The sequence below is a fragment of the Varroa destructor genome, unplaced genomic scaffold (genome assembly GCF_002443255.2).
Source record: "Varroa destructor unplaced genomic scaffold, Vdes_3.0 BEIS01000003.1, whole genome shotgun sequence".
In the NCBI taxonomy this organism is placed as follows: Eukaryota; Metazoa; Arthropoda; class Arachnida; order Mesostigmata; family Varroidae; genus Varroa; species Varroa destructor.
This window is the reverse complement of record NW_019211456.1, coordinates 37,805,718-37,819,102: the sequence shown is the minus strand read 5'-3', so window position 1 is coordinate 37,819,102 and position 13,385 is coordinate 37,805,718. Positions and strand designations below refer to the sequence as shown.

General features: G+C 40.9%; 3 protein-coding genes across 10 annotated transcripts in view; all 3 read right to left on the bottom strand.

The window, feature by feature from the left end:
- Positions 1-3,553, bottom strand: part of LOC111246395 (uncharacterized) — a 22,568-nt gene extending 19,015 nt beyond the window's left edge. Inside the window, exon 1 of the mRNA XM_022795922.2 lies at positions 3,418-3,553. The gene's annotated coding sequence lies outside the window, so the exon portion shown is untranslated. The remainder of the gene's footprint in view (positions 1-3,417) is intronic.
- Positions 511-6,286, bottom strand: LOC111246396 (uncharacterized). The gene has a single exon (XM_022795926.2). It carries the CDS (start codon positions 4,341-4,343, stop codon positions 3,549-3,551), a length of 795 nt encoding a protein of 264 aa, XP_022651661.1. The 5' UTR covers positions 4,344-6,286; the 3' UTR covers positions 511-3,548.
- Positions 6,287-9,127: 2,841 nt separating this feature from the next.
- The window catches only part of LOC111246699 (protein DENND6A), a 40,799-nt gene continuing 36,541 nt past the window's right edge, over positions 9,128-13,385 (bottom strand). For all 8 annotated transcript variants that reach the window (XM_022796712.2, XM_022796716.2, XM_086983645.1 and 5 more), the window contains one exon: positions 9,128-12,470. In XM_022796712.2, the coding sequence (XP_022652447.1) occupies positions 12,216-12,470 (255 nt within the window). In that variant the 3' untranslated portion in view covers positions 9,128-12,215. The remainder of the gene's footprint in view (positions 12,471-13,385) is intronic.

The window sequence follows — 13,385 nt, the reverse complement described above, 5'->3', positions numbered from 1 at the left end:
ATATAACACTATGGGGAGGAACATTCAAAAAAGGAGGATTTAGTATTATGTGGATAGGATGGTAGAGCCACTAGATTCTGTCACTGCATAAAAAATGATTTTTGCACCTAGTTTCAGATAAATACTAATGCATTGATGAGGCCAATGATGAAAGCTAAAGCTGCGTCCTTTGTTAGCCATTGAATGCTCTTATTTAATCATGGAAGTGTACGTGGTGGTATAAATCGGGCCATATCCTTCGCAATAAAAACCAAAAAATGTCGTTGAACTGAGCTAAAGCGGGACAACGATATATTCAAGCTAGAAAATTGAAAATAATAGTTCTGCCCTGTACGCCGTTGGTTTACTATTGAATATGGCCTATGTTGATACCATTAGGTTGATACGACCTGCTGGTGGGGACTAGAAGTTAGTGGCATTCGTGACTGCTCCTCCAGAGCCTTCTGTTATTTATTATATTACATATTATTGAACGGTTTTCGCTATTGTGCAAGCTAAAACGCGCTTGCAAATTTTTAGAATTCGAGACTAGTTTATTTTTTTATTTTCACAAATTACTGTGTTATTTGTTTATACTCTAGTCGTCTTTTACTCTATTCTTTCGTGTTTGTTTCTATGTATGATTGCTATTGATACAGTTTGTGCATATCCCTGCATAGGCTCATGTAGTAGTAATAGAATTCATTTTATTCTTATTTTTTCTATGGATTGCTGCGTTTTTGGATTGGATCTGTGTTATTTTTCTTCCTAAAAATGATCATAATTAACTTTATAAAATATCCCTCTCGTTACAATTATCACGATCGCTAAATCGATTAGCTATCCAGTCAACGTGTGGATCAGTTATAAACCGTTTGTTTGGTTTCATCCACATATGCATATATGCATCTATTTTACTAAAATTTGTACCCCCTTTATTTGCTCCTAATCTTTGTCCCTCTGTAGTTTTTACGTGTCGACTGCTTATGAGGCTGCTCCATGTACTTCCCAGAGCAGTCGCTAGCCTTTTTGCCCTTTTTTTATTATTGTTTTTATCTCATATTTCGCGATGTTGCTATCATTACGATTGATATCGATTATGTTGTTGCTATGTTACCTGCCGTTAATTTGTTATTAATCAGAGTAGCAGAAGTATAGTAACTATGTATACAATGTATGGTAATGGGTTCTATCGACCGAGGCACTTGCACTAAACTATGATAGTAATCACTCATATAATTTTTTCTCTGCTTTTGCCTGTCTTTTCTCAAGCTGTATCGAAGCTGTATTTACACGCGCCCACCATTAGCCTGTACGGTTAATTTGTTACCCATTTCTCTGAATCATACGCCCGGGAACTGTTGTTGTGCTCTAATGTCATTTCATCATTTTGTTATTTGAGTTATTTTTAGTTCATTGGCATTTGTAATTGACACCAAGTCTACCTATTCTATATATATATATATATATATATATATATATATATATATATACCTTTTTATGTACGAGTTCGTTTGTTTTATCATTACCTTGTATTTCCGCCGTATTAATTATCAGGTATATAAAGAGGTCTTCAACACACGTTTCATCAATAAAATAATATCCTTTTTCTTTTACTCCCGGGGCTCTTTATTACACAGTCCGTTTTTAAACCTTTCACTCATTGTTTCGATACTCGTTTTGTCTTGTCCTTTCAGTCTCATTCGCATATTGTGTGTTTTCAACGTTCCGACATCACCATCCCTATCGGTTTGGTTCCCTTCACTTAAGTTCTTAACTATTTGTAATTATTTGCCTACTACTGTATGTCGATTTACTTCGTCAGAACCCCGTCTGCCATGGTCTGGAAACCGATTCATTTAGCATCCTTTACAATATGAAATCCATTAATATAACAACAGCACGCAATAACAAATCAGGAAAACAACAGTGCCTGACTCAATAATTTTTTTTTCGTATTTTTTCAACTTTTCTTTCTTGGTTCATCTGCAATTTATACCCAGATCACCAGTACTTTAGCACGTCCTCATCGCGTTAGCATCAAAGTATACGTGTATCAATACTCCATTCTTCCCAACTGACGACCCTTTTCAATTCAAATAACTACAGAATAGTTATCGTAATGACTTTTCTAACGGTTCATCGGGTCGTTTGTCTCTCAACATCGACTAGGTACTACCACACTTTTTGGTACGTCTTCTCCGTTTGTATATCAGCCTATCCATGATACATATCATATGTTCACCACCATATATGGTGTATGCAGACTAAACCAGTGCATGTTTAATCTGCACATATCATGTTTTTGTTTTTATATCGGCTCTAGGTCGCTTACGGCACAACTCCCTTCGACTGCTACATTCAGCCTCGTATTGACATAATAGTAATAGGAATCTGCTGATCATATTCGTAAATAAACACGTAAAGTCACATCATTAGCGTACGTCCGTCTAGAGACAAGTTACATGTCTTAGCAAAAATAAACGCACACAATATGTATATAGATGTATAGCACTTACTGACAAGCATTAGCTCTTTATTGTTCTCGCCATCTTCGTCATTATCTTATATATATATATATATATATATATATATATATATAACCCTTCAATACGTAGTCCATACCCGATATCTATAATTATAATAATAAACTGGATTTCGCAAACTGCCTACAGCTAGACTACTCAGTTCAGTTTTGCCGTCGTACTGCCCCGATCAGCCTTCTGGCCGTAATTGGGTTTGACCTATAGGACATAGTTCTTGAAACCATTGCACTTCATAATCAACACCATGTTGTTACTATGGGCTTGGTATGATCTTGCTTGCTGATAAAAATTCGAAAGTGTTATAAAACTGCCCGGTGTAACCTACGATAATCATGCCCTTCCTTTTCTTTTGCTCCTCAGGTAATCTTCTGTTCGATTAGCAAGGTTCATGACCGACCTGCACATGTTTTTTTGTGTCATCCGAAACATCCGACGAAGGCAACTCACTGAGAACAGAATGAATCTTGTGAAAACTGAGAGTTGCAGCCGATAGTATAGCTGTCAACAGTTATTCATTCAATACTCACCAATTCGATAAACACCACATACAACTAATTTAATTATATTACAGAAAAAATGGTGATTTGATAGCGGACAATAAATGGGCGTAACTAAAATGGCTTCTTCTTCTTTAAAAGCCTACTACGGCTAACGCCAATCACTATTGCTACTACTGGTACAAGAGCAGTATCAAAAGCTAGATTCGTCTCCGCGACAAGGTTGTCAGATTTTTCGTCTATCTTCCTCATGTTCTTTCAACGTGTGTGAGCTACCACTTATATGTGTCTATGGTAAACAGTGCATTTGTGACACGAGTAGGGGTAGTGATATGGTATCCAAAAAAATGTTCGTATCAACACCACTGACCTATATTATTTATTTTTTTTTTTACCTGCATTGTATAATTCGACTCCTTGGCTGACCAGACTGATTGCTAAAATGACGTCAGCGTCAACGCTCAGCCTTCTCGTCTCCCATGACGCCTATCGTCTTCTTCCTGTTGCCCCATCCTCATTTCGATGCTCACGATCCACTGCGTTGTCTGTTTGCCACTTGCTGTAAGGCTAACGTCTTGTCAAAATCGATCTGCGCATAACCTAGTGGAGACGGCGAATGCTGCGACGGTGGTGAAGGCGCCGGTTGGGGCGACACTGGTGAGGTCGGCGACGTAGGCGTTGCGGGTTCGCTATGATCAAGGTCGAGCACAACGTAGTTGACGCCAGATGCTGCTAGTGGTGCTCCTCCGGGCAATACTGTGAGAAGGTTAGGCCCTGTTAACACAGGACTTAGCGCCACAGAATCCGTGCTCTGACTTTGTTGTACCGGCACATTTTGATAGACGGGCCCACCTGGGGCTCCAGTAACTGGTGCGTGATGATGGGCCGAGTTGTTGCTGACAAAATGCACCGACGACACGACTTGTGCGCCGATCGAAATCGGTTCGAGATAGTCAGCTGTTTGTCGCATCTCGGGTGAGGGTGGTGAATCGACTAAAGACGACGGCCTGGCAGGAGCCTGCGCCTGGATTCGTTCTTGAAGGAGATTAAAAAGGCGTTCCGCTCGCGGACACCGGAAGGCGTACACTCCACTACCGGTTGGGCACCGACGGCCTGATTCAAACGAGAACAGCTCCGCATCAAAGCCATATCTTCGAAGGCCGCTAAGCGGCCACCGAATCGGTTCACCGCCTTTTTGAACGAATACCAGCTGGGAATCCGTCAATGAGATTCGGCCTGGCTGGACGCGATTTCCCGCGTCATCGACGTTCCAAACAGCGAACGAGGTTTCGTCCGTTTCCGGTGACACACAATTGCCCATCGTTGATGGGGCAACAGCTTCCGCGGCGACCACAACGGGGACGAATACGTACAGTTCGGCAATTGGCCAACCTCCGTTCGGCGAGGTCCGCTTGAGCGAACTCGACGTCGCCTGTCCCACCTGCCCCACTCGCCGGCAGCAGAAGTCTGTTGACGCCACGGACTCCAATTTGCGATGCCACAGCTTAGGCTACTTTCTACTTCCGCGTTGAGTGCGAAGTCAGCGTCCTTAGCCGTGAAAACTACAGTGGTCACAAAAGTAGTAGGAGCATCAGATTCTTTTTCCTGTTTGCTGACTTCTCTGTCGTTTCCTCCTTTCCTGCGCGGTTTCCGCAGGAATATCAGCTTCAACTGGAGCAGTAATGGTAAGTTGCAAAATTGATGACGAACGCGTTGAGCACTACCATTAACGCTGTTCCTAATACGATAAATATGATGTCTTATTCCAGAAGGTAGAATAATAAACAAATACGGATTGCGACTCGCCTGCGTGGTAAAGGCTAGTCCCACAGATTGAACGACAGCGTTTGAGCTTGCCGTTGTACACTTTACCCTTACCGGTCTGTCACCAAAAGTAGCAGTTCGAATCGACGAAGGCGATGGAAATCCAACGGCTGCCGATGTTTCTACAACTGCTTTGTTCGTTCTTGTCGTTATGGTTTCTGTTGTTCTCGTTAGTAATGGTCGTCCTGGACGCCGCGGTAACACAGCTGCTATGGAAGTTCGAATAATTATTAGAGCTCCTGCTGCGGCTGGTGCTGACAAAGTACGTATTGTTGTTTTTGTTGTTGTTGTTTGTGGGGGTGTTTGTCCTACTCGCTTTTGCTGCTGTTGTCGGCGTTGTGCAACGTCTCCTCTGGCGCGCACTCGTGATACTCTCTGCGGGGCCATCCCCTCGTCCGAAGGGGCTCGACATGGTATTTAGCGGTATTAGCAATAACAGCAACGTTCTCTCAGGTCCTATCAGAGGGAGCACCAGCAGCAACAATAACAATAGCAGCAGCAGCAGCGGCAGTAAAAAACAGTGGCACGAACAGCGATTTGGACGACGACCTTGAATAGTGGTAACAGGAATAACGTGCAGCCAGAAAGCTCGATTCTCTCACAAAGGTACTTTTCCCTACGCATCCGAACACTCAGTCACTTACTACCAGCAATCAATAGCAGGCAACCAAGTGAGCACAAGAGAAAAGCATTGCATCTTTCTGCCTGCATCGATCACCATTTAATTACATCAGCGTCAACAGTATCAACGCTAGCGGTAACCGTAGCAGCGACGCAGCCGCTGACGAGGAGTCAAGTAAGTCAGCTGAGAGCAGGGATTCAGTTGTAGTTGTCCGGTTAAAGAGATCCACGACAGCACGAATGATTTTCGAGGCAACGGCGGCACCAGGACAGTAAGGTTATGTGGCGCCTTGAACGCACCCTCAAAAGAACAAGGCAGGCTCTCACAGAACCCCCATATTTACAGTCAACTCATTTCACATACACTCAGGACAATGATGACTGCTGTTATTACTGCTGCTGCTAATGTTACGATGTATAGAATGAAACGATGGAATGATAGAGACTGGCTAAACTGGCTTTTTTTCCTTCTTTTTTCTCTCAATTAGAATGTCGTATACAGGCCTTACCAACTGATTAGGTAAGCCAGTAAAAAATCACCACCATTCGATCATCGGTTGGCTGCTAGTAGCAGCGACGCCAGCAGAGCGAAATGAATACACGTACGTAACAGCTGCAGTTAGTAGGTCAGTTGAGTCGTACGAGTAAGCAGGTGAACCGTCTCGTACGACAGTGCTCTGTCGTCGCGAACACTGCATAGTCACCGAGAAAGGGCGAGAGGAAAATGGAGCTAGCCCAAAGCGCCGAACAGGCTCGGATGGGTGGGCAAACAGACACAACAGTGAGCACCATCGGTGCACCATTAAATGGACAACTGCGGTCATGGAGGCAGCCATCTTGGAGGCCCCCAAGATACAGATGGCGCGAAAATTTAAAAAACAACGTAGAGAGAAGATCGACAGGGTGATGCGCGTATTAGTTGAGCATGTGTAATAGATAATATTAAAATAGGATCAGATAGCGGATGTAATCTGACGACGTTTAGAGTGCAAGAACAGTTTTATTTTTGCATGCGGTACCTTCAAACTGGGTGTTGTTTCGGTCGAGTATCAGTAAATGGTGAAGGTTGCTTAGATTGTCGTATCTTCTACTGATCTTTACGTTTCTGTATGAAGTTGAAAGTTGTTGAAAAAGCACGCATTATATGGAAGAATAAGAATGGTTTTAAGTTTTGATGACTTAATTGTTTGTCTGTTTGTACCGCGAAATACATACTTCTTTGTAACCAAAGTCGGGAAATGTGGAGGAAGACGGAAAAAGAAGTGTGGGAAAGAGGAAACGAATATTGCAAACGTCACACTTCACGTAGTCGGGTAACTTTAGCAATCTTTAGTAATCTCTACTTTAGAACGAAGATGAGAAGAGAATATACAGGATGATACAGATATATTGGAATAAATCTTCACGGACTCTTTCTCGTGGCAGGCATGCATTTATCCGTTATATCTGGTGCATATAATAAATTACCGGTTCTTTTTAGAACAAGACCACGAAACAGTCACGGTAAGGTCAGGAGGTTGGCCTTTAGAATGCGAGCGAAGATAAGCTATTTTCAAAAACGAACTCCCGCCGAAATAATCAATTTTTTTGCTTTTCCGAGATCTACGGTTTACCGTAACGCAAAACAGGAAAAACGGGACAAGGAACCCACGATCTGGACTTTAAGGCTGATTGAAAAAATGACAATCACGACTTCCCGATGCGTGCTTTGGAGACTAAATTTAACGTGCGTAGGCCTATCATTGCTTGAATTGTTCGCGCAGTTTTCAGGTACAAGCCTTATGCCGTTAATGCTAAGCGGAAGCCTTTTAATATAAGCCTTAAAAAAGCTACGTTTCTGTATAGCATGAACAAAAAGGCTGTGACATGGGTTTCAAAGCTGAATCGTAAGCAATGCGTAATTAGAACAAATAAGTATCCCTATCAAACATATCCTTGTTGGCTTGTTCAGTAAGAATTACTCGAACCCCATGCTTAAATTTTTCCAAACTCACAGCTATATTGTTATATTTTACTTGACTAATTATATGGGCCGACCCATGCCGCGGCCCACAGGTTCATTTAAATTTACCGAATGAAATTTTTAAACAACATTCATTCGCTGAATATTATAGCTAAAACATATCACAATAATGAGCTACTTAGCTCAGTCTAACGGTTGGTTCCAACAGCAGAAAGAGACACTGTCAGTGCTTATACCTCGTTGAAGTTAAGAAGTGAAATAAGGGTCTGACAATAATGCCGGCTGCTATTCAGTTACTAAGAGAGAATTTACGTTTAAACGTCATATTCAACCTTACCCTGAGTCACCTTTAGCTTTAAGGCTGAAATACTGAAAACATACTTATCAAGCTTAGATTGTTGTGTGAACGGCAACGTTACGCACTCACCAAAAGTTATTTCATAGAAGAGGTCCTATTTGTTTTGCTGTTCGTGTGTTAAGCTCTTCTAAACTCTCAGAGCAGCTTTAACCAGTTTCAACGAGTTTTTATTACATTTTGCTCAATCACTTGTTATATATATAATTCGGAAGTAATTAAAGTGTAGTAATACATCAGCTATGTATGTGTATAGCTATACACATATATAGCTGATATTCGACAGTTGCCGACTGGATCGGTTGTTTACGGCATATATGTATTGATTTACAATGGTACCACCTGGTGGTTAAAGACAGTAACATGAATAGAAGGCTGTGCTAAGCGCCATGGTATTCGCCAGCGCATGACTCTAAGTATTGACGCGGTACACTATCAAATAGGGCAAGACAGAGTTTAATACGCAACCGGAAGTAATTACGGTGTATCTACCTAGGATTCTACTTGTGAGAATTCCTTGAGACGTATTTCCTCAGGGCAAATGTTGGCTGTCATTGATTGGTGCATGCAGCCAATTAACTTCCCAAACAGCGCTGCATTAGAGGTTTTTGTTATAGCCTTCTGGGACTTTTATACCATTTAAAATGGCTTCAGATGTGGATACCCTGTTTCAACGTAATTTCACTACTTACATTGCAGTTGCTCTGATTGAAAATGTTCGTTTAACTGAAAAATAGTTTCACAAGGTACCTTATTATACAAGTCATGCGAAAACAGGTGGCTAATAAGTGCAAAAAAACAAAACCTGCAAGCTCTATATAAAGTAAAGAATCTAAACCTGACGAATTATTCTCAGAGACTTACAGATATCTACCTAGCTAGCAACTTACCTGGAATATCATACATAACCATAGCACTAATATAGAGACATCATAGAATGATAGTGCTTGCCTCGTTTCCTTTGTTGCCTCTTATTTTGACGTGTTTCTGTCGTGCTGGTCATAAACTCGCTCTGAAAAGCAACTTCGAACAAATAAGACTGAATAACAACACACCAGTTGGATCTGTAACTTTGAGGTGATTCGAAAAATCTATCTGGGAAGTGCGTTGTGTATATCAAATGAACTCTGGACTTTTCGAAAATGGTCCTACTTTTTTGTGAGCTGACTTCTATATAAAGTCAGCTATAGGTCATTATAGATAGAGCTGTATCAAAACAATGTTATCCCGAGGAGTTCATTTGAGAGTTGGAAACGAGCAGTACACTATACACTTATTTAAATTTCCTTTTGATAGTATTTAATAATAATAATTTTATTTAATAATAAAAAGGTACGGGCAGTACCAACATGGAGACTTATTTATTATGAGTCCTTTCAAGAAAATCGAGGTGAAAATAGTCAACGAGAAGAAGTTATATAAGTATTTGTCTTAAGCTTAGGCCAGTTGCGTGGTTGACCGTTTTGTTATGAGAACGAACCAGATCGAATGTCCACTTAACTCCAGTCGAACCGCAAGTTTAGAACTTATTCTACGACACAAATGAACATAGTACAAAATAATTTACATGTGATGGTATAAGGAAGCTGAAATATCTGTCTGAAACAAAGTTTCTCGAGAAATTTTCTAAAGCGAAAATTGACTTTTGTTAACGGTAAAATTCACGAAGCCCAGCTGGCCTTGTATTCTTCAAATGTTCGCTACTCTCATGAACATCTAAACTATCAAATGCACTAAACCTGATTAAAGAGAGTTTTATGGTATGAGGTTCGCCTTACTGGCAGTGGCAGAAAGTTTTCATTGAACATTTTTTTTATCGTATGCCGTTGAAGCCTCGCTAACTCGGTCGTCATTAATGCATACGTATAGATTTGACTAACCGCATTAAATACTAGTTTTTTTTTTTTTTTTTTCTTTTATTGTAAATGGTATAGTGGTATTTTGACGCGATCGTGATTATTTAACTAGTGCGGCCTTCAATTTTTTGCTGTCTTTATCTGTGGCGATTCGAGCTCTAAGTTTGACTTCTCTGGATGTTCAGTCAGTTCGGCCATTGGGTTGTGGTATCTTAAAAAGTGCTTAAGGCCGCCCAGCGAAAACATTCGAACTAACCGTTTTGTTGTCTCTCTGTTATCAGTTTTAAATCGGCCGCGTTCGGCCAATATATCGACATGTACGATTCCTTTTTTACCTGAATAACACTTTCTCGTGGCTCACATTTGCTGTGTGACAAGAACCATCAGTTCTGATTTGCGTCAATCGTTTTCACTATGTCTCGTAGTGCTACACCTTTTGCCTATGTCTTGTATACACTGTGTACAATTAACGTAACCCTCATAGTTTTTCCCCTCTCCGATGCGTATGGGTGAGGACACGTACGTTCTGCTATTAGTACCATTCTGACATCATCATCGTTGGCATCATCCACAAAGTGGCAATAATTCACTTCCACCCTCATTCAAACAGTGTAATCATGAATAGAGTAAGTATCATATAATTAATATCTGTAGACGAGATTCTTTGGGTCAGCGAAAACGACACAGTAACTCAGAAACTGAGCCCCGCCTTGAACTCAACTGACTTTTGTATTAATCTCAGCCCTTGAAGTTGTTTATTTTTACTACGTTTCTCTCAAATTGAACTGTCGTCGGGCGAAGATAAAAAAAAATTCGAAGAAAAACAAGTTCGAATATTGGTGAAGTAAGGTCACTTCTTTGCCGCCAGTGTCACTTTCATCTGCTTCCGTCGACTTTGCTGTTCTAATTTCTAAATATTTATTTTCCTGTTCTACAGGAATAGCTAAATATACATAACAATGTGACCACTCTTCGAACTTTTGACATAAATCTCGTACGTCATGATTGTGCTCTTTTACGCCTGATAGCATTTACTGACTCCTTTAATCTCCTGAATTACTATGAAGTCACAAAGGCCCATAGCACGGTTTTGAGATGTTTTTTTTTTAAATGAACGCTAAGGATCCTTCCGTCCCCCGAAGACCTCTGCGAAATATACCCAACATCCCCTATTCTAGTAAGCGTTCAGCCCATGGCACTTAATCCTCGGCTTGCGTATGAGATAGCCACCATACAGCTCTATCTCGACCACTTCGACTTTAATTAATAACGAGTCATATTAGCCACTAGCTTTACGTGTTTCTCCTTATTTATGTATATATACAGAGAGAAACTTATGTACACGCCCTCGTTTAATTATTAACTGACCAATTAATCAATACGACAAGATCTCAGTCTGCTACCCATATCTTACGACGGTCGCAGTTAGTTTCGTTCGTTCGTAAGCAAAACGTCCTCGAACGATCGTCGTCCGCCGGTACTTTAGCTACCTCTCACTGAAAAACATCTGTCATTCTTTCACCACTATCCCGCGCATTCTTATGTGCATAGAGGTCTCTGACGTTTGATCAGAACTGCCTCGTAACTCCGATTGCCACAATTAAAATTACTAAATAACGATACACATACAATTCTGCTTTGATCATGTTACTCAAAATCTCAGCTATGATGTCTACGGTTAGCTTGTACGTTTTCCGTGCATGAATGTTGTGAAGATAAGTGCTCTAGTCCGTCGAGTTTTATTCGGACACAAAATTCGTTTAATACCTCACTTTTTATCCATTTGACGGCGGAGTTTCGATCGTGTTCGATAGAGGATGAGATATGGCAAATGGCAAGATATCATAATTGATAACAACACATTGACGAGACTTAATGTTGTCCTGAGCCTCATCCGGCGTACCTTTGATAGATACACGAATACTTAGCGTGTAGCAACAACTGCAATAAGAAACTCCACAATTACAGCAAGTTCCTATATCGCGAGCGTTCCGCAGGCGCGAATTTTCTCTTATTCGACGTAATAATACCAACACAAATTAAGGTGCTGCGTGTCCCTAAAGACACCCCCTCCTTCTGTTCGATTCTTATAATATCATAATGAATTCCCATTCATCACCATCGCATTAGCTAGCTGACCCGGCTACTTTTGCCCTGTGAATATAGTTACATACAGTAAGAGTAATCTCGTACGTATACTGTGACTGTTTTTCTGCTTACTATATGCCATACCCTATAGTGTACAAAACTGTCACATGAATAGATTTTGTAGAGTTCTTGTTAATTCTGATTGCAGCTCAAAAGCTACTGTAATTTAGAACGATTTCCAACAGCATCATTGGATGGGTATCGTTGGAGTCCTTCGAAAGTACACCATTTGCTAGCTACGTCTGTTTAGCGACAGCTGTTGCTTCTGTTACGATAGTGGTGGTAGTCGTTTGTGGATTTACTTAATTTTTTCTCACAAGAAAGTGAATAACGGGTGTTGATGGTCTGATTGGCCTGACTTAGTCGACTAAGATGACGAAGGCAAGCTGTAGTAATTTTTTGACCTCAGACAGGACTTGTTTCGCTTTACGGCGCTGGTATGTCTTTATTGAGAACATCATGAAGATCTGCAGGCAGCGTGGCGATGAGGTCTTCGAGACGTGCTTTAAGCTTGCACGCTGTCTCCCGCGAGATGTTTTGCCGCTTGTCGATCAGCTCAAGTTTGGCTTTTAGTTTGAGGACGAGATCGATTACTTCGACCTCATGACGACTACGCGCCCATCCAAGAAGATTAGTCTCCGAAATCACCTCTATATGCAACTTTTCAATATTTTCTGAAACCTGCAAGCAGAGAAGGAACACGGAAAAGAGTGTCAAGTACAGCGGGTTAAGAATAGGCCAGTGCTAGGATTTTTTGGGCCCATCATTGCGATGGGTTGAGAAAACTGGTTGGGCTGGTGCGTGACGATGCGAGTTAGCCACATGCACTAGGAGCGAAGAGAGACAAATCAACACCTCAATAAAGATTGTCATGATTAAAGATCGCTAGTTCAAAGCCGACAACTTGTGCACGTGTCGTATTCATCTAGAAGGACTAGAACTGGGGCACGATGTAACAAATGCCCACTAGATGAATAGCGTGTCGTTATGCGCTCATGATCTGTGTATGGTGATAATGATGGCTTGGCAATATTATCTATATATAGTATAAAAGGTATTATTTTCGTTGTGCTATAGAAGAACACTAGAAAGCTCTGCAAATTAGATGCAAGGAAATGTTATCTATTAATTTGGGTCGTTCAAGATACACTGATATACGAGGCACGTAGTAATAACAGTAGACTTCATTTGAAAGTTCTCTTGTTTTACAGATATCACGTTAGTTTGTAAGTGAGAGAATTACTTTGCATGTTTTTCTCTAGGTGCATCACATTGCACTTATGAAAATAAATGCATCAGATCCGGTCAGGAGCCTACATGACCGTATTTGGGCAACGCTTGATGAGACCTGTTGAATCGAATAGATCAGTATTCACTTTTTAAGAAATCTGAAGACAGTTTTTGCGAAAAAAAAAAGAAAAAGGAAAGCAGTACACATCAGGCAAAATAGTGATCATATGCAAAATTCTAAAATATCCAATACCCGTGGCAAAATCTAATGGACGATTTGCATCTAAAAGTATTCTCAGACATTTCCTCGAAAACGATATTTAGCGACGACAAAATAACTGAAATCAGCTTCTTTCTCCCTAAATC

Coding starts and splice junctions, on each gene's coding strand:
- LOC111246396 (XM_022795926.2), bottom strand. CDS start 4,343: ATGGGCAATTGTGTGTCACCGGAAACGGACGAAACCTCGTTCGCTGTT.